The following is a 22,126-nucleotide window of genomic DNA, read 5'->3' on the forward strand; positions in this document are numbered from 1 at the left end:
GACATTCTCCTCCCCCTCCCTCCTCGCCCTGCCCCCAGCTTTGTTGTCCATGTCCATTGGTCATGCATACATGCATATAAGTTCTGTGGTTTATCTCCGCCCCCCTTCTGGGGATTGTCAGTCTGTACCTTACTTCCACGTCTCTGGGACTATGTTCTTCAGACTGTTATGTTCACTATATTCCACAAATAAGTGACATCATATGATACTTGTCTTTCTCTGTTTGGCTTATTTCGCTTAGGATAATACTTTCCAGGTCCCTCCATGTCGTCTCAAAGGATAAGGGCTCTTTCTTTCTTACAGCTGCATAGTACTCCATTGTGTATATGTACCACTGCTTTTTTATCCATTCGTCTACTGATGGACATTTGGGCTGTTTCCAGATCTTAGCTATTGTAAATAGTGCTGCTAGGAACATGGGGGTACATATATTCTTTCTGATGGGTGTTTCAGGCTTCTTAGGGTATATTCCCAGCAGTGGGATCACTGGGTCAAATGGCAATTCAATTTTTAACTTTTTGAGGTAACACCATATTGTTTTCCATAGTGGCTGCACCAGTCTGCATTCCCACCAGCAGTGTACTAGAGTCCCCTTTTCTCCACACCCTCACCAACATTTGTTGTTAGATGATTTGTTGATGGAGGCCATTCTGACAGGTGTGAGGTGATACCTCATTGTTGTTTTAATTTGCATCTCTCTGATGAGTAGTGATGTTGTGCATTTCTTCATATGTCTCTTGGCCACTTGTATGTCCTCTTTGGAGAGGTGTCTCTTTAGGTCCTCTGCCCATTTTTTAATTGGGTTATTTGTCTTCCTTTTGTGGAGCTGTATGAGCACTCTATATATTCTGGAAATTAACCCCTTATCTGATATATCATTGGCAATTGTGTTCTCCCATAGAGTGGGTTGCCTTTCCATTTTGGTGGTTGTTTCTTTTGCTGTGCAGAAGCTTTTGAGTTTGATGTAGTCCCATGTATTCATTTTCTCCTATGTTTCTGTTGCCTTAGGTAAGGTATCAGTGAAAATTCTGCTGCGTATGTCTGAAATTTTGTTGCCTACATTTTCTTCTAGGATTTTTATGGATTCATAAGTCACAATTAAGTCTTTTACCCATTTTGAGTTTATTCTTGTGTATGGTGTAAGCTGATGGTCTAGTTTCATTTTTTTGTCCAATTTTCCCAACACCATGGCAATATTAATTTTAAATTAAAATAATATTTTCAAGACTATGAGCACTTGGAAAACAATTATGTAATTAAAGTTTTCAAATTTCCCAAAAAAAGTGTTAATAAGGAATTACACTTACATAATTTTTTTAACGTTTTTATAAGTCTACTACTAACAGGATACATTTATGTATTATTATATAGCTACTTAACTATGTTCTAAACACTACTTTTACTTACCTCGTTCAGTCCTCACTACAATTCCCATTGTATACAGGAGAAAATGGAAGTACAAGGTCATACAAATAGTAAGAGACCCAACACAGATTTGCACCCAAGCAGTGTGGCTCCAGACTCCAGATCACAGTATACAATACTAACTTGGGTGCAAAGCCAACATACATAACTTGTGTAGTGCTTTTACATTTACATCAAATGTGTTAGATAACACTAATGGTCTTTTACACTTATATACTGCCTTGTAGTAACAGAATACTTAAACAGACATTTTCTCATCAAACAGATAACTGAATTAGATTCCAATTCAATTTGATCAACTAGAACCACAGAATGCACTAGGTACAAATGTACAGCAGTGCATTTAAGTCTTAGCAAGGCAAACAGCAGAGAGCGTTATCAAGTGTCTATTACGTACTAAACTAGGCACACCATGAAATGACTGTTAGTTCAACAATGAAAAACCATTAAGTTCATTATGAAATTTATTCAAAGTCATGTAGCTTCACAGTGGCACAATTAGAATCAGAATTCAGACTGGTCTGAATCCAGACCTTCTTTTCACTACAGTTTTGCATAGCTTAACAACAGACAATGAGAAGGAAAAGAAAAAGACATTTTTTTCATTTTCCTAAAAGCAAGATCAACATAAACCAATACAGTCATGAGCCACTTAATGATGGGGACACTTTCTGAGAACTGCGTCATTGTTGGGTGACTTCCTTGTTGTGCGGACATCACAGAGGCAGTTACACAAACCCGGATGGCACAGCCCACTGCACGCGTGGGCTCTGTGGTCGAGCCTACTGCTCCTGGGCTATAAACCTGAACAGCATGTTGCTGTGCTGAATACTGTAGGCAACTGTAACACAATGGTATTTGTGTATCTAAACCCATCTGAACATATCAAAGGTAGAGTGAAAATACGGTGTGAAAGACATCGGGCACTGACCATGAATGTCACCTACAGGACTGAGGGCTGCTTGGGGTGAGTGGTGAGTGAGTGAGAAGGCCTCAAACATTATACTGTGCACCCCTGTAGACTTCATAAACACTGCACACTTAGACTCAGTTATAACACAGCCCGAGAGAAAAGGACGTGGAATAATAGACAGGGGATTTCGGTTCAAAGTAAGAAAGAAAATAGCAAAGAGGTATCAAAACTGAAAGGTTCAATTAGAGTTGAACACGAAATGTCAGTGGTGTTGCGGAGGGACTCATAAGCAGGGCAACGGTGAGACAAGTAGTTCTGTTCCCTGTCTCTACTTCAGATTAGAGCAGCTTGGCTCTTCCATGTTCATGGGCATTCCAGTTCAGATTTTTTTTTTTGGAAGGGGTATTCTGCTGTAAAATCCTTAAAACCACTGGATTAGATACATTGAAAAATTTCTTTCAACTCAAATTCTGTATTCCTGACTGGTTTTGATTAATGTTAAGAACATAAATTCCTATCTTCATTTCATTAGTTAAAGCCAAACAAACAGACCAAACCTACCATTTTTCTCCGCGAAGGCAGCGGCGTCTTCTTTGGTGCTAAAGGTCAGAACCAGGTTGGACAAAGGATCAGCTCTGTAAGAAACAATTTTTTTCCCAGGATTTAACATTAAATTTTGGCTGAAAAACAATCAATACTTAAAATAAAGTAAAATGTTTAGAATATAAACAGTTGCTATAATAACAAAGAATGGTACGGATGAAATATCTTATTTCGAATACACTCTTTAAAACAGTTACTGTTTGAGTATCAGATTGCTAACTGTTCCTCTAAATGTCGCTTGTATATTCTGAAGGGGAGCAAAAATTTCTGCCACCCCAAAAACTATACCTTTTGGGATATTGATTTTAGCTGGTTATTATGAAACAAGACACCGAAAGCAGCTCTGACCCCCTCCTTTCCACCTGAGCCCAGATGGGAAGGCCTGCCCGGGGAGAAGCATGAGGTCTGCATGGGGCTAAGGCGGCGGAGGGTGGTGGGCGGGGCGGCTGCAGGCAGGGGCCGTGCCCCACTTTCTGGGCGCCCTGGCAGGAGTGTGCCTCCCATGCTCGCTTCACTCTTCCTCAATTACCAGTAAATTGCTCGTTTTCACTTCTGAAATCTAAGATCCCATTCTCCCTCTTCTCATTTGTCCAAAAGGATACATATACCCTATTTTGTCTCACCGTCTATGGAATTTTCATGCTTCTGTGAATTCCTCCTGCACAGATATTAAAATTTGATTTTTTCCTATTAATCCATCCCTTTTAATTTGATTCGTAGCCCAGCTAAAACTTGGAAAGTGAGAGAGAAAAAATTTTTTTTAGCCCCCATAGCTCCCCGAGCTTAATCTGTCCCTCCACTTGAAGTACAGTGGAGACCACTGCTTCAGCTACAGAAGTCATCCTCGCCATTGCTCCTGGCTCACAGTGAATACCAGCCTTTTCCGAGAAGTCTTTCTTACCCTCCCTCCAACTGTATGTAAACTCTCTTTGCAGTCTTTACGCAATATGATTTATGTTTATATTTTTAGATTTTATTTACTCCATTCTCATTGACTGCAATTCCCATTTGGGTAATGGCAGATGCACCTGCCATTAAAATCAGATTGACTGGCCTAACAATGATAAACTTGGAACAAAATAACTGAAGGAATCAGAGTGACCAAAAGCAGGGAGGAAAATGGAGAGGACTTAACCTTTGAAAGGAGGAACCAGCCTGGAGTAGACCAAGGTTCAACACTTTTCCTCGAAAGGTGCTGTCTAGGCCGTAGGGCTAGGAGCACCAAGAACTCCAGCAGAAAACCTCGCGCTGTCAGGGTGCCGGCGCTCAGGACGGTGGGAGCAGCTGGAAACGGGGATGAGCACAGCGAAGGGGAGCGCACAGAGCGGGAAACTTCTGAACTGTGCAGGATAAGCAAGGCCCCAAAACAGCTACTGCGAGGCTGAAAGAACTGAGCAGAGACTTCGGCAGCTGGCTACTTACTCCAGGGGAGGGGGAGCCTGGAGCCCCAGAGTCAGGAGGAGGACTTGGTGAATACCGTGTGCTTCCCATCAGAGCCTCCGAAAGGCTAGGTCTTCTGGTTTCTCAACCTATGTTCCAGAACTAAGGCCAGGGGTGAGCCTGAGACAGGCCCCCTAACAAAGCATAAACTATATCCTCCACAATTTCTATCAGTAATCTGACTGTCTGCGAGAACAAAACTCATCATATTGCTATTGCTATTCACTAGATAAACATAAGGAATAGAAAATCAGTAGGTTGTTACTACTTTTTAACATAAACAGGTTTGATAATTAACTGATAAATAATGTTTCAGGGGTTAACTGGCATATTGATAAGTCGTATGTTCACCAAAAGATATGTACGAGAATCTTCATTTTAGTATTATGCCTAATAGACCCAAATGAAAATCAACCAAATGCTATCAATAAATAGTGCAATGATGAATCTTACATAGAGATGAACACATTAAAATCTCACGTGACTTAAAAAATACCTAAAAAAATTGTGCCTATACATCATTTTGCCAAGTAAAACATAATTCTATTTAAATTGCAACACAGAAAATGTTTTTAACAAAAATTTTTCCAGATACATCGAAGGAAAAAATGTTAAATATCGCACTTTTCTACAGTGAGACAACTGAAACTGATAACTGTATCTTCAACTGGACACATATAATATTCTAGGAGTCTCAATAAGAATGACAATTTTCTAGTTCATCTGGCTGTTTTCTCCAGAAGCGGCAACTTGTATTCAACTAGAGGTAGCTCTGCTATTTACCGTCTGGGCCATATTCCACAACAGAGATTTAGGTCACTGATTTCACTGGTGCCACAGAATTTATGACCACTTCATCTCAATGCACTGTGCATTTATTAATCACAAATCTCAGGAAATTACAAGTTTCCTTCAAAATAGCTAATATCTAATCTCGTCTAGTCTCCTCTCCTTATGACCAAAAACATACTTCATAAAAAAAGTTTTATTTTAATGGAAAAATAAGTGAAAGTGTCACTAATAATTGAGAGTACTCACAGTGTATCTTCATGTCATGCACAGAGCCTGGGGGACATGCCAACAGTGCTCACAGGTCAGTCACTGTTATCCAATAACTAGTCATTTGAAAATGACTGTTTCTATGGTTTACTTTGCTGGGCCACACTTATATGAATATTAAATATATATACTATATATAAATCTATGTCTATGTCATAGAACACAGTGATACCTACTCAAAAAGTATTGTACATGAAGGAGTTTTAAAATCAGTACGTTCCAAAGGAAAACCTACAGAGATAAAGGGAGCTGAAAAAGATACTCAAGTGAAACGAAAAGACTCACGTTGACGCCCAGCCCATCAAAGGATTTTCCCAGCGCTCCCTGGTGTCAAACTCCATCTTCCACTTCTTGGTGTTGTTCACTCCAGACTGCATGTTGTTGCGAGCAGGAACAAAGATCCTGACCTTTCTAGTTTTGATGTGCTCTTCCGGAACGCCAGTTAAAGTGGTGATGTCCTACAGAAAACAAGCAACACGTTCCTAACAGCCCAGGGACACTCACTGGTGCTTTTCCATCTCATTCAGCTCCAATCAGATTTATTTGTAAACTGAGTTTTGTGAAAAGCTTTCTGGCTTATTTCAGCACTCTGCTATTTTACAATACAAACTTCTTTCATCTACAAAAGCGAGTTTGGGTATATATATCAAAGAGTACAGTAGAAAGGGTTCATAACATTTTAGGTAATTTCTGAAGATGTGCTGGTAGAAGAGCCGTAGTCAACAGATTCTTATTTCATGAGCCGGTGCAACTGGTCAGCACAGAAAGAATGTGAAGAATATTAAAAAATGACTAAGTTTAAATAAATAAATAACCCTATGACCATGGTTTCCATATGAAACTGCTCACAGCAAGGCATTCTACTCAGAGGGAGGCCTGAATCTTTGGCAAACAATTAAAATCAATTAACACTTATAATTAGTATTTTGATTTATCTCTCCTTGGTGAAATCTGCTAAAAAGAAAATGATACATCCAATCTATCTGCAAAGGTAAGCTAAAAATGTGTGTACAATTTTGCAGAAATGCGATATAAAAACAATAGTAACTTACTTGGCTCTCCTTTTTTATAATTCTATCCAGTGTCAAATGCTCAACTGATGAGTGCATATAATTTTGATGTCCCAGATTAGATATATTTATGAAATTACAGTAGAGAGGATGCAAAATAATAAAGTGATTCAGACTTCAAGTCTCCATTTAGTAATGTGAAACACTTCCGTTTATCAAAGATCACATTAGAGTCAACCGTATCATTCTTATACACGAAGCATTTTAAAATCATGGTTTGCTTACTGATGTGTAAATTGTTAAGTAACTGGTTAAGGCATCCAGTCAGTATACTGGAGTCAGTAAATGCTATGCTCACTTCCTCCCACAAACACATCGAAATTACACTACACTACAGAACCACCGTCACTGAGAACTGCCTGAACGCAGCTTAACAGAAGTCCCATAATCTCTTCAGTTATCAGAAGTCCCATAACTGAAGAGATGCAGAAGCCATGTCAAGATGGGTAGGAGGGGTGGACACTGAGCAGGCAGGTCCCCATGCACAGTGTGGTGATTAAGAATTGGGAGGGATGTCTTGGCTGCAGAGATCCCCTGAGGAGAAAGGGGTCCCAGGCCCACATCAGCCTCCCCAGCCCAGGGCTTCAGTGCTGGGCAGTGGGACCCCCACCACATCTGGCTGTGAGAACCAGCAGGGAGTGTATCTGAATGAGACGGAGGGAGCTGGAGACCTAGCGGCTACAGACTTTAAAGGGCCAGAGCACAGGCACAGTTGCTCACCAACGCTCTGGCTCTGAGCTCCAGAGCAAAGGCAGCAGCTCGGGAGCACCAAGGACATACAGGGCGGAACTACACTGGCTAGCTTAGGGCCAAGGCTGGAAGAGCAAGGCCACGTCAGGGCAGATCCTTTCAGGACCAAAGTGTCAGCAGGACCCATTGTTCTTTTGTTGGCCTTCTCGCCCCTGTGATTACTTGAGACCCCACTCAACTCATACCCAACTAACCCTCTTCCAATGTCTCCTCCATACAAGCAGCCTCCCTCAGCTCGGACTGCTCAATTTCCTAAAATCTCTCAAAGGTCCACAAAACCCAAACACGCAGCAGCTGGCCTCAGAGTGCCTTGCACGTCTTGCTAAGCTATCCCAAATCATGCCCGAGTGGCAACCAGTCTCCACCTGCATTGTAATTCCCATCAGGGAGACCCAAGCCTGGCATAAGCCATGGTCAGTGCAGCCTAGAATGTAGCTTCAACTAAGGGGCCACAAACCAAGTACAAGAGGTAGCTGGCCAGAGCTCACACTGTGGTCCCACACCGGGTCCCACACCGGGCCCCCGCACCAGGTCCGGTACCAGGTCCCTGCACCGGGTCCTGCACTGAGTCCCCGCACAGGTGACAACAGTTGGTCAGTTTGCAGCACAGCCTCCCCCAAGTACCTCCAAGCCCAGCACAAGTTAAAGTCAACTGCAGATTCACTTTGGTGTAGCTCCCACCAGGCAACTCCAAGCCAGGCACAAAAAGTGGCTGACCTTGGTTTGCACCAGAGCCCCTCCTAAGAGCCTCCCAAATCAATACACCCAGAGGCCCACCCAACCAGCTCCACTAAGAATACATGCAAAGGGCGTACTCCTTGACACCAGATCCCGGCTTATGCAACTCCAGCTCCAAAGGGCCACCCCCCCACCCCTCACATATACAATATCAGAAATAAACAAAATAGAGTCAAAAAAAATACAATAGAAAATATCAGTGAAACAAAGAGCTTGTTCCTTTAAAATAAATTAATAAATAGAATAAACCCTTAGCCAACTAATCAAGAAAAAAGAGAGGATGCAAACTAATGTAGACATAATTGAAAGGAGACGAGACAACCGGCATCACAGAAATACAAAGGATTACCTAGCAAATATTATGAAAAATTAAATGCCAACAAACTGGACAACCTGAAAGAAAGGGATCAATTCCTAGAAACATACAATCTTCCAAGGCTGAATCAGGAAGAAACACAAATTGTGAACAGACCAATAATTACTAATAAAAACAAAACAGTCATCAGATACTCCCAACAAACAAAAGCCCTGGACCAAATAGATGGCTTCACAGGTGAATTTTACCAATATTCAAAGAGTTATTACTACTTATCCTTCTCAAACAATGTCAAAAACTTGAAGAGGAAGGAAGGATCCAAATGTCATTTTATGAGCCCAGCATTTCCCTCATATCAAAACCAGACAAAGACACTACAAATAAAGAAAATGTAGCACAATATCCCTGATGAAGATAGATACAAAAAAACTTCAGCAACATATTAGCAAACCAGACCCAGCAATATATTAAAAAGGTCATACACCATGATCAAGTGAAATTTTTTCCTGGGATGCAAGGTTGGTACAATATCCATAAATCAAATAACACGATAAGATAAACAAAATTAAGGATAAAAATCCCATGATCATACCAACAGATGCAGAAAAAGCATTTGACATAGTCCAACATCCATTTTTTAATTAAAAACTCTCATCAAAGTGGGAGAGTCTATACCTTAACAAAATAAAGGCCATATATTACAAACCCAAAGCTAACATTATATTCAACAGTAAAAAGCTGAGAGCTTTTTCTTTAAGATTAGGAAAAAAACAAGGATGTCCACCTTCACCACTTTCATTCAACATAGTATTGAAAGTCCTAGCCACAATAATCAGACAAGGAAAAGAAATAAAAGGTATCAAAACTGGAAAGGACAAACTAAAACTGTCATTTGCAGATAATATTATACTATATATACTATATGTAGAGAACCCTAAAGAATCCACCAACAGCCCTGGCCAGTTTGGCTCAGTGGTTGAGCATCGGCCTGTGGACCAGAGAGTCCTGGGTTCAGTTCCTGCTAGGGGCACGTACCACCAAAAAAAAAAAAAAAAAAAAAAAATCCACCAAAAAATTAATAGCACTAATAAATGAATTCAGTGAAATAGCAGAATATAAATCAATGTTCAGAAATTGGTAGCATTTTTATGCTCCAAAAACAAACTATCAGGAAATTAAGAAAACAACTGTATTGTAATTGCATCAAAAAATAAAATACCTAGAAATAAAGTTAACCAAGGAGGTAAAAGACCTATACTCATAAAATTATAAGACACTGAAGAAAGAAACTGAAGAGGATACAAGTAAATGAAAGCATATGCCGTGCTCATGAATGGGAAGAATTAACATTGTTAAAATGGCCAACTGGTACCCAAAGCAATCTACAGATTCAATAAAATCCCTATGAAAATATAAACGGCATTTTTCACAGAATTAGAACAAATAATCCTAAAATTTATATGGAACCACAAAAAAACCAATACAGTCAAAGCAATTTGAGAAAGAAGAACAAAGTTGGAGGTATCATGCTACCTGATATCAAACTATATTACAAGACTACAGTAATCAAAACAGCATGGCAATGCACTAAAAACAGACATGTGTATCAATGGAACAGAATAGAAAGCCCAGAAATAAACACACACCTACATGTTCAATTAATCTTTGACAAAGGAAGCAAGAACATACAAGGGTAAAGATAGTCTATTCAATAAATTATTTGGGGAAAATTGGATGGATATACGCAAAAGAATGAAACTGTATCTCTTTCTTACACCACACACAAGAATAAACTCAAAATGGATTAAAGACTTACATGTAAGACCTGAAACCATAAATCAACAAAAAACAAGGGTTGGTGAAAATGTGGAGAAAAGGGAATCCTTGTGCACTGTTGGTGAAAAAGCACATTAGTGCAGCCACTACAGAAAACAGTATGGAGGTTTCTCAGAAAATTAAAAAATAGTACTACCAGGTAACACAGAATTTTTACTTCTGGGTATTTATTTGAAGAAACCCAAAACACCAATTCAAAAAGATATGTGCAGCACTTGTGTTCATTGTAGAATTACTTAAAATAGCCAAGATATGGAAGCAATCTAACTGTCCATCAACAGATGAATGGATAAGGAAGGATACACACACACACACACAATGGGATATCACTTGCCCATTAAAAGAATGAAATCTTGCCATTTGTGACAACACAGATGAGCCTAGAGGGTATTTTCCAAAGTGAAATAAGTCAGACATAGAAAGACAAACACCGTATGATTTCATTTTTGTGGAATCTAAAATACAAAATAAATACACGAACAGAACAGACAAAAAACTCACCAATACAGAGCACAAACTGATGGTAGCCATATGGGAGGGAGGTTGGGGGATTAGGTGAGGATGGTAACAGGACTCATAAGTACAGCTTGGTAGTTATAAAAATAGTCGTGGGGATTTAAAGTACAGCATAAGGAATATAATCAATAATATTGTAATAACTATGCATGGTGTCAAATATATAGAAAAGTATAGACTTGCTGGGGTGATCAATTTGTAAGATATATAAATGTATAATCACTATGTTGTACAACCGAAACTATAATATTTATGTCAACTGTAACTGAAATATTAAAAAATTATTCTAAAAAATTGGTAAACATGTAGATAAAAAGAATGTTCTGTATAAAATTATTATAATAATGTCTAATTTATGGGGTTTTAAAAGAATTAAGATGCTGCACAACAACAGTAAAAATCAATGAATGAATGGATGGTTAAAAGAACAGAGTTTAGCCCTGGCTGGTTTGGCTCAGGGGTTAGAGCGTCAGCCCATGGACCAGAGAGTCACCAGCTCGGTTCCTGCTAAGGGCATGTACCTCGGTTGCAGTTTGTCCCTGGCCACTGCTGGGGTTGTGTTGGTGGCAGCTGGTCCATGTGTCTCTCTCACATTGTTTCCCTCTCTCTCTTTTCCTCCCTCTCTTCCTCCTGCTTTATCTGAAGATAAATGCAAAAATGTCCTGGGGGAAGATAAAAAAAAAAAAAAGCATTTACATGAAAATGACTATACTAAACTTGTGAAAACCAGAAAGTGTAATCCATTTTGTAAGTTTTTATTTCATTGTAATATATCCTTTAATACTAAAGGCTAAAGTTTATTTGTAGTACTATTCTAATCAATGCTATGGACCAACGAATTAGTATAAATCCTTAGCACTGCAGTATATATTGGGAAAACAATAAGTGTATTTCTTACTCAACTAGTCTTTCAAGTTGAGTAAGATCATAATTAAAATTATAATTCTTTAAAGATATTTTAGCTGACAACCAATCCTCTGCTTAACATAGTATCTTCCTACCTGCAATAATCAGGTGTAGTTACTTTGTCAAACTATCAAAATGAACCATATAAATATTTACACAAATATGCACTTGTAATATTTGCCTACATTTTTTAAAAGTTTTTTTATATAGGATAAAATAAAAATAAAATGAATGCAACTGGTATATACTTCTAAAGACATGAATATAAGTTTTAATTGTTTTTCCTAAATATTTTTATTGATTTTTTAGAGAGAGAGGAAGGGAGAGGGAGAAAAAGATTATGGGGTGAGGATTCACTTCTAAATTACACAGCAGCTCCTCTATTATGAGCTGAATTAATAAGAACTGGAATAATAAATTGGTTACTTTAAGATCTTAGGAAAGGAAACATATTATACTCTTAACAGTAGTTACTCAGGAAGATCAGATGAGAGGAAACAGACTTTCTTTATAAACATTAGTAAGTGTACTATATATATGTGCCAAAGTAATTAAAAGACCAATAAAGCTTTAAAAAAATGAAATAGTATTTCTTAATTTGTACTATCAAAGTGCAAAAGGACAGAATAATTTAGGATGGAAAACCTCTTTAAAGTAAGAAGCTATCAAAAGTTGCTAAGCACTTTATATTTTGAACCCTAACTATCAGCTTCCAAAAATTATGGCAATTATTTATTGAATCTTCCCCCAATTTAAAGCGAACATTCGAACTAATGAGTTTCTGAATTTGCAGCCCAAGTTCTTCTGACACACACTTCCCGAATGTGAGGTAGTACAGCTGAGCTAAGCGGCTGGCCAACAGGACAAGGCTGGCATTGCTACGTATCTGACACAGAGAGGGCACAGAAGATCTCAAACTCCTAGCCCCTGTAGGCACACTCTTAGTCTAGACAAACTGATTTCTCACACTTTTAAAATGCATTACGACACCCTATTGTTACCATTTCATCCACAGTTTCAGCCAGCGACAGAAGAACCTGTCCTTTAGAGGCGCATTTCAATGGGCTAAAGCTCCCACTCCAAGAGTCCACTGAAACAATGTAACCCTTCAAAAGAACCAGGAGGCACACACACTATGTTGAACTCGTTACTTGTGTGGTCGATGCTCTGCTTTACCTCAAAGTTCTCACTGACCTACCTGTGTGACTCAACCTTTGCAAAAAATAAAAAATAAAATAAATAAAATCTGCAAATTATTTTAGCTGTACTGAACTAATGATATTCTCTCTAGATTTCTACTTCTTTATTGCACTAGGGATCGCCACTCATTTATTTTTATTTTTAAATCTTATTCAACCTTCTAAAATTTAATTAATTTTTTCTTCTTCATTATTTTACAGATGTTTCCCCTTTTCCCCCAAATGATCCCTTCCTCCCTGCTCCCACCCCTACTTACAAAATGCAGAAATGCTTTGAAGATCTATATATTGTTTTTTACAGATTTCTCATTTTATTGGTAAAATAGAAAACTGATGAAATAATAATTCCTAAATTTTCTATGACTACAAAATGTTAAATCAGATAAGGTATGAGAAGCCTTCAAGTTGGCACTTTAAGAACCTCCTGACTCACCAGTAATAATTATCTGTAAATTCTAATAAAGCAAGTTACTTTATAGATAATATACAAAGATTCATTGAATGTTAAAACTCAATTTTTAAGCGGATGGGTCAAACATGAAACATATATTCTATTATTAAAGAATGTCACTGTCTTAATAGGATAAAGTTTCAGAAGCACAACCTCATGTAAATATGCCCTTTCTGCAACAGCAGAGCTGCGCCCCCAGATCCAGCATGCAAGCGGCCGGCGGGGGGTGCACGCGCTGCTGCAGCTCTGCTGGCTCAGTGGCTCGCTCCCAACGGGAGCTCGGGCAGGGCTCAGGTCACAAGTGTGATTCAGTGGGAGAGAAATGATAAAGATCATTAAGAAAGTATATGCCACTATCTGTAAATAAAGTTTACTCTTTCAAATACCAATTTTCATTATAAAATAGTTTTCCACATAAAAACTGGATGATTCGGTTATCAACTGTCTCCATTTATCTTGTGTGAATTCAACTTTTTTTTTTTTTTTTTTTAACAAAGGAAGCAGGGAACAAGCAATGGGAAGTTGGTGTCAAAATGCAGACCAACCTCCCAGCAAGCTTCTTGCAACCACCCAGGATTTAGAGTCTTGCTGGCCGCTCTCTTTTCAATACCAGAATTTCACACATTTCAATGACTATTATGACTTCAAAGAATCAAATTTTCATCATTGTCCGTCATCTGCCGGCTGATTTGTATAAAGGAGTTCTTCTGCATGCATCCAAACAAAAGCCTCCTCACTTTCGTGGCTATATATCAAGTTTGAAAGTTCTGTCTGTGACAGTTGTGTCTTTGGTAAATTAGGGTAACACTGAAGGGGTGCAGCTGCTCTGCAGGAACCTCCTTTTTGGCACCATTTCACTTAAATAAAAACTGAATAATTAGTTTCTGCCTTTATTAAACCACAAAAATGCCACTGGCCTTAGTAATTACTTCCGGTTGCCCCACCCACTTAACCTTAATAGTTTACACTTGTCATAAAGAGAAATAAATGAAAAAGATTTTTGCCAATGGATACAATTTTGATAGGTCTCAGTACGCTCAAAGAACCAAAATTTTTACCAGGCTTTTTTGGAAATAAGTGCACTAAATTGCTTGTTATTCTAGATCAGTTGAAAGTTTTAATAGAGCACACACTGGAAATCTACAAATATTGCTGATAGAAACTTGTTTTGTTGGAGGCTACTGGTTACCGATTGATCATGTGTTTAAATTTACTTTAGAACTGAACTGATCTAAATTTGGTGATTGCATTTATAATCTCCTTCAACCATAAAAAAATTTTAAAAGGAAGACCACCATTTATCTGTAGTAAAATCTTTAGGTATCTACAGATACCTAAACACAAGAAACTCATTAAATGGTCCCATAAAAAATGAAGGACATTTTATAAAATAAACTTTACAGTTTAAAAAACACAAAAAGTTGACAGCATAACATTTGTATTTACTCACCACATAAGAACTTTAAACATTTCTAAAAAAGTTAGTGGTCACAGTAATTCAGATACAATCAGATCTGTGAAAATAGAGGTGTGCCAGGAGAACCAATTTTTGTTTGTCAAAGCAACACACTGATGTGGGAATCCAACCAGGCAATAAAACAAGAGTTGGACTGTGACCGCCATTAGATTTTGTACACTGTAAGCTATCATGGAACCAAAAGTTAAGTTTTAAAGGAATGTTGTTGAGATAGAAATGTATCACCCCGATGACACTGCTAATCATATACTGGAGCTGTGTCTCAACCCAGCTGACCCTCTGCACAGGGCGGGGGCAGCGATGGCTGGACACAGGGCCAAGTCAGAACTGGGTCAGAATTCCAACTCACAACTTTGGGCAAATGAAGACTTCTCCCAATGCATCCACTCTGAAGTCAGTTAAAGGAGGTATAACGAGGATTAAATAATTTATGCAAAGAGCTTACCTTGAACAATAAAATGAACGTGTCTCATTAATTCAACATATTTTTCAGTATCTACTATGTATTAGATGCTGGACACAATGCTCAACAGTACAGACATGACCTCTAGTCTCATGACAATTACTACTGAACTTTTTAAAAAGGTCAGAGTAAACAAGTAATAAGTTAGTGTCAGATGCAGAAAATCTTCCCTGAAAAATATGAGTTTAGTCATTAAAATACAACAAAGGATTTTGTAATTAGAGTCAGTAAGCTGCTTCAAGTTTGGAGGAGAGAAAAACCTGGCTTTTCTTTTTAAATAAAGGTTGAACATTCCATTTCTTGTATATGTCAAGAACACTGAGTACAATAGATGTTAAATAAATTTGTTTGACTAAATATACAACTACATACTGAAAAACCTATGGCATGCATAAAAGTGAAGGAATGTGTATAATTTACCTTTGTTCATTTCAATTCAAATAGAAGGATGCTGCTATGCCAAATTATCCATGCCAGGGGCTGCAGAGGGTATAAAGACCTTAATTCCTGAATTTAAGAGGGTTATAATCTGTACACCCTTAGGAGGGATAAGGAGGGTAACTAAATAATCAAACTATGAAATACAATAGTGGCCATGAGCAAGGAGTTATGATTCAGGCAAATATGGGTGAATCCAAGCTCCACAATTTGCCATGTGTGGTACTGACAAGGGTGAATGTCCTGCTTTTAAAAATGTACAAGAAAACTTACACTATGGCACAGTTTGGAAGGGTTAAATCAGGACACGAAGCAAAATATGATAAATGCCATGGGAGTCAAATAAGAGACTGCATTTGGCTTTAAAGGTGAAAAACTTTCAGAAAATACCTGACCAAAGAGAGAAACAGAAATGGTCTTTTCAAGACACTTATTATTTTAAAAAGATATTGTGAACACATTATAATAATATTAAAGAGAATTTTAAAAATATATATCTTTCTGCTTAACACCCTAGCAACTGTTTCCTTACCCTACTATCTATCAATAATTATCTAGGTACATATCTAATCAGTTACTTTGCACTGACTACTTTCAAGTATCACATCACTAACTTTCCTCCATGCAGTTCCCCTGTCTTCATAGTTCCTGTTTTAATGGCCTCACTAATAATCTATTAAGTTGATATGCCACAATTTCTTAGCTTGTTCCCTTTTATTGAAATATCAAATTATTTGTTATTGCTTTTTAAGTATAGACTACTGCCATAAAAATCTCAGTAACCTGACTCCTTTAAGGTTAGTCACTGAGGGTAGAATGAACTGAGCCAATGGTTATGGGAACATCCATAGCCCCTGACATGTTATTAAGTTGCTTTCCAAATGGGTGGTAACATTTTATACTGCCACCCACAATGTGGGCCAACTTCTTGGTATCCTCTCAAGACACAGAGAAACAGGCATATACTAATTGGTCTGAATTTATTTAGTGTGTATTCTCCCATACAAAACAATAAAGGAAAGAATGAGGTTGATTTTTGACTTGTAAAAACATACAAAAAATTTTACAGATTTTCTCAAAATTGACCCAAATGATGTAATGTTACTTTATGAGAGCTGCTACCAGAAGAAGGAGCATGAAAAGATAATATCTAGAATCTAATTAACTGTTCAACACATAACCCCCAGAACACCATACATATGTACAACCTCTTTGTAATTATGTGGGAACAGCAAATATTTTCAGATTTTTACTTTACAGAGTTGTGGGGGTCCAGGACAAACCACCCCAGGAGGGTTCTTTCAGGACACCTTTTATTTTAAAAAGATACTGTGGAAACATTACAGGATTACTAAAGAAAATTTTAAATCTGGTAGGCAGTTTACTTTGAACTAAAGGCAATTTCAGCTTCAGGCTCAAGAGAAACTCCTCCCCGGCAGTGGACCAGCTAGAAGAACTCGGTTACAGGCTTGCCTATGAGATTGCCAGAGACCACGTCCCGAGACCTCGCTATCAGGCAGCGCAAACCTGTTTACTAACTGTCTGCTTTCTTATCCTGCAATGACCTTCGGAAGCCCCACAGCACCTGACCTCAGCCCAGCTCAGGGTGTCTTATATGCCTCAATCTCCCATCTCCGAACCTCTCAGGTATGTGGGGTCCCTGATTTCTCACATGCAGGGCTTCCCGTGCGCACAGCACTAAATCTGACCCCCGCCGTCTGCTCCTGCTGGAGGACTTGGCCAGCCAAGAGAACCAGCGGGAGGAAGGGAAATACCTGGAGAGACATCTGTGCACCCAGGCTCACAGCAGCATCACCTACAACAGCCAAGAGGCAGAGACAACACATGTGCCCATCAGTAGATGGATGAACGGCCAGACTCTGGCAAACACGCACAATAGAATATTATATAACCTTAAAAGGGAATGAAACTCTGACACATACTACATGGATGAACCTTGAATTACATGAATTAAGCCAGTCACAAAAGGACAACTACAGTATTATTCTGCTTCTATGAGGTACCAATAGTGGGCAAGCCCATAGAGACAGAAGGGATGGCAAAAGTTCCCAGGGACTGGGGGAAGAAGGTAATGAGGAGTTATTGTTTGATGGGTTCAGAGTTTCTGTTTGGGATCATGAAAAAGTTCTGGAAACAGATAGTGGTGATGGTTGCACAACACTGTGAATGTGCTTAGTGCCACGAAATTATACACTTAAAAAGTGGTTAAAATTATAAATTCTGTGTTATGTATATTTATGATTTTTTAAAAAGAAAATGAAATGACATCTACAAAGTGCTAAAATAAAAACTTTCAACCTAGGATGCTACACCCAATGAAAAGGTTGTTATAGACTAGGTGTCCCTATAGTGCTCCCCCACCCCAAATCCATATACTGAAGACTCAACCCCAGAATGACAGTGCTTGGAGACTGGACCTTCGGGAAGAAGTGCGGGTCAGACAGGTCAGACGTGGCCCCTTATGGCAGAGCTGGCGCCTTTGTCAGAACTGGCCTGGATGCGGCCGGCCCTGCCCCCGCCATGTGCAGACATCATGAGGAGGCAGCTGTCTACGAGCCAGGGAGGGTCCTGACCAGACACCACCCATGCTGATGTCTGCAGCCTGGACTTCAGTCCCCTAAAGGAGGAGAGAACGAATGTCTCTTAAGTCGCCCAGTTTGTGCCATCTTGTCATGGCAGCCTGAGCAAGTCGAGGCCTCCCTGAAGCTGAGGCAAGCCAAGGCCTTTACAGACATGAAGCAGCTTGGAGATTCTGCCCCGACAGACCTGCCCTGCAAGGATGAGCCCTGGCTGGTTTGGCTCAGGGTTAGAGCATTGGCTCCAGGACCGAAGGTCGCAGGTTCAATCCCCGGTCCTGGTCAGGGTCCTGAGGGAGGCAATCAATGCATGCAATGTTCCTGTCCCCCCCACCCCCCATACTCTGTCTAAAAATCAGTGGAAAAATATCCTCAGGTGAAGATTAAACAACAACACAAAAAAGTTAATGAGGTTCTTCAGGTTGAAGGAAAGAGATACCAGACAGAATTCTGTATCTATATGGAGAAATTAAAGCATCAAAAATGGTAAATTTGTGGGTAAATAAAAAATTTTTCTTGTTTCTTAATTTCTTTAAAAGATAACATTGTTTAATGCAATATTAATAATTTCCTATGAGATGTATAATACAGAAGTAAATGTATTTCAACATTAACACAAAGAATCCCCAGGGTAGACAGAAGTGCTGTTTTAAGGTTCTTGAGTTACATGTAAAGTGACATGTTATTAGTTCATGGTAGACTGTGAAAACGTAAGGATGTATATTGTAATCTCTCTCTAACAGAACCACTAAGAACAAGGGGCACAGCTCAGACATCAATAGAGGAGATAAAATGGGTTTCTAAAAAGGTTCTCAATCCAAAATGAAGGTGGGAAAGGGGGTGAGGAGGAAGGGGAGGAAAGAAGTCAGATGGGAATGAAAAGGTAGAGAGTCTCCAACTAGATAAAATAAAAGCCAGAGGCAAATATATGTACAAGGGACAAACTTTAAATAAAAGCTAACAGACAAGTTAAAATAAAAGAGTGTTAAGGGTGGTGGTGCTGGGTAAAAAAGGTGAGGAGATTATGCAAATAAACAAAACAAAAAAACCACACCTCATAGAGGGACAATAGCATGGTGCTGGCCAGAGGGCAAGGGGGTGGGAGGAGGAGGAAGAGGGTAAAGGTGGGACAGATGGTGATGGAAGGAGACTTGGGGTGGTGAAAACAGAATACAATATACAGATGATTCTAGAATTGTACACCCGAAACCTTAATTGGTTAATCTTATTAACCAATGTCATTCCAACAGATTAAATAAATAAATAAATTTTAAAAAAAAGAAAAACATCAGTTGGAAAACTGAATATATTTTGGAGTTTATAATGTACCAATATTAGTTTCTAAATTTTGACAAATGTTCTAACACAGAGTGCAAGATGTTAACATGAGGGGAAATAAGGTGACGGGTATTTGAAAATTCTCTATACTATCTTAGCAACTTTTCTGTAAATCTAAAATTATTCCAAAATAAAAAGTTATAATGAAAAAAAAAACAAACAAAACCAACAGGGTGGGTGCCGTGCAAAGCGAAGGTTAAGAAAAGGCGAGAGCTGTGCTACGGTCGCTGAAGCGGACTCTGAGCAAGGGAGACCCAGGAGAAGAGGGACGCTGCACAAGGACAAACCGCGCTTCAGTAAGAACATCTAACAATCCTCAATGTTTATATACCTGAAAGTAAAGCTTCAAAATACGTGAAGCAAAAAAGTGATGCAACTAATGGAAGAAACAAATTATAGTTTGAGATGTTAACACTTCTTTCTCAATAACTGATAGAAGATGTAGGCAAAAATACGGATAAAGAAAACTCAAACAACAATATTAATCAACTTAAAGCTTAACTGAAATTTACAGAACAACACCCCAAGTATCCAGAATGTGGATTCTGGACCATTAAAAAAAAAAGTCTTGCTCTGGCCAGGTGGCTCAGTTGGTTGGAACAACATCCCATACACCAAAAAGCTGTGCGTTCAATTCCCGGTCAGGTGCATATGGGAAGCAACCAATCGATGTTTCTCTCTCATTAATGTTTCTCTCTCTTCCTCTCCCTCTCTCTAAAAATCAGTAAAAATATATCCTCAGGTAAAGATTTTTAAAACTAAGTTTAAAAAAAAGTCTCAAGAAATTTCAAAACTGAAATCATAAAGAGTATGTTGTTGACTACAATGAAATTAAATTAGAAATCAATAATAATGCAGTTCACCAAATAGAGGATGAGGGTGCCCTGCAGACACCTTAGTGGGCAAGCACCTGGCAGTGCCCTGAAAAGGCTCTGCAACAAGCGGACAGACTGACACAGAGCAGAAAGAAGGCTTCACAACTGCTCAGATAGATCCTTTACATAATACATTCTGTTACAATGCAGGATAAAGTAAGTGTATTAGTGGTAGCAGTACTGATTGCTACAAAATGGCCTAACATTTTAAATATTTATGATAGAAATCCTACATATCTACTAACTGACAGTGCCATGATAGCTAAGTTCATAATGTTGATCTTCAAAATGCACTAAGCTTTGAAGTACTTCCTAAGTCAATGCTACAGCACTTAAGTACTATGTGTTTTTGTTATTTTCCAATTCTTAGATGTATAGTATTTAACTCTTAGAATTTGTTACATCAGTTTGTCAGAGTCTGAAAGGCATCTGTAGACCAGGACCCTGCACACTGAAAAACACACAGGTTGCGATGAACCACATCTTTAAAACTATATGGAGTTCATCAGAAGCAGTCTTCATTATCAATCATCTTTATCAGAAAGTATTTTAAAAAATTAATACCAAGCCACTTGATGTGGAATCCCACTTCAAAGAGTCAACCCCAAAACAAAGATAGCACTAAAGGTTTGACTTAAGTACAAAGATCTCATTCTAGCATTGTACATACGTGTGAAGACTGCAAACAATCTGCTGTACCACAACAGATGTTACAACACAGCCACACAACGGGAAATCATATAAACATTTACGATGGTGCTTTTGAGTAATTTTAAAGATAAAAATATTCACAATATAGCCCTGGCCAGGTAGTTAGCTCAGTTGGTTAGAGAATCACCCCAATAGGCCAAGGTTGTGGATTCAATCCCTGGTAAGGGCATCAACAAGAAGCAACCAATGAATGTGTAAATAAATGGAGCAACAAATCAGTATTTCTCTCTTTCCCTTTCTCTGTAAAATCAATAAATTAAAAAGAAGTATATCTTTCCATTAAAAATATTCACAATATAATTCAAATAAAGTAAAAAAAAAAAAAAACCCCACAGGATATCAAATTATAAAGCATGATTTGTGTTATATATAAATATGCTGGAAGCTGGTGCATTTAAATATTCATGTAAAAAATAAGTAAATTCACCAAGACTATATGATAAAAGGTTATTTTAATTTTCTTTACTTTAACATTTCCAAATCAATGCTTCTACAATGTGCACGTTTTATTACTAAAATCAATAAAAAATTTAATTATACATAGCTTAATGACCAGATTTAACATGTAATTATAGGAATAAGGCCTTCTGAAACTTCTTCAGAGTCACAGTTTAAATGTCCCACCATTAAAAATAGGTTGTAAGTGACTAAAAAAAATCTTACTGGAATGATAGTTATGTAGCAATACATTTACAGAATTGATTGTCAGAATCTATGTAGAGTAATATCATAAATGATTAAGTAAAATGCTGTTAGGAAAAGCAAGTTACATGACAGAAATGTTAAATACCAACTATACATACACAAATGAACACACCTAATATAAGACCACTGCAATTAGGGCCAATATTTTGCTCCAAGATCACCTAGAACTCAGCATCTGAATAGCAAATGTGAGTCAGAATAGTGTTATTTTCAATTACTTCAGATTCAATTAAAGAAAATTATAATATAATGTTTGAATCATAGCATTTCATTTCCCAGTTAATAAAAGTGTTCAAAAGT

The 22,126-nt window shown here is 38.3% G+C and overlaps 1 protein-coding gene across 1 annotated transcript in view; it reads right to left on the reverse strand.

The window, feature by feature from the left end:
- The window catches only part of NDUFS4 (NADH:ubiquinone oxidoreductase subunit S4), an 88,279-nt gene that overhangs the window by 21,275 nt on the left and 44,878 nt on the right, over positions 1-22,126 (reverse strand). Inside the window, exons 3-4 of the mRNA XM_036280835.1 lie at positions 5,726-5,898; positions 2,900-2,973 (exon numbers count right to left, since the gene is read on the reverse strand). Of these exons, the coding sequence (XP_036136728.1) occupies positions 2,900-2,973; positions 5,726-5,898 (247 nt within the window). The remainder of the gene's footprint in view (positions 1-2,899; positions 2,974-5,725; positions 5,899-22,126) is intronic.

Source organism: Molossus molossus, unplaced genomic scaffold (genome assembly GCF_014108415.1).
Source record: "Molossus molossus isolate mMolMol1 unplaced genomic scaffold, mMolMol1.p scaffold_m16_p_3, whole genome shotgun sequence".
Lineage (NCBI taxonomy): Eukaryota > Metazoa > Chordata > Mammalia > Chiroptera > Molossidae > Molossus > Molossus molossus.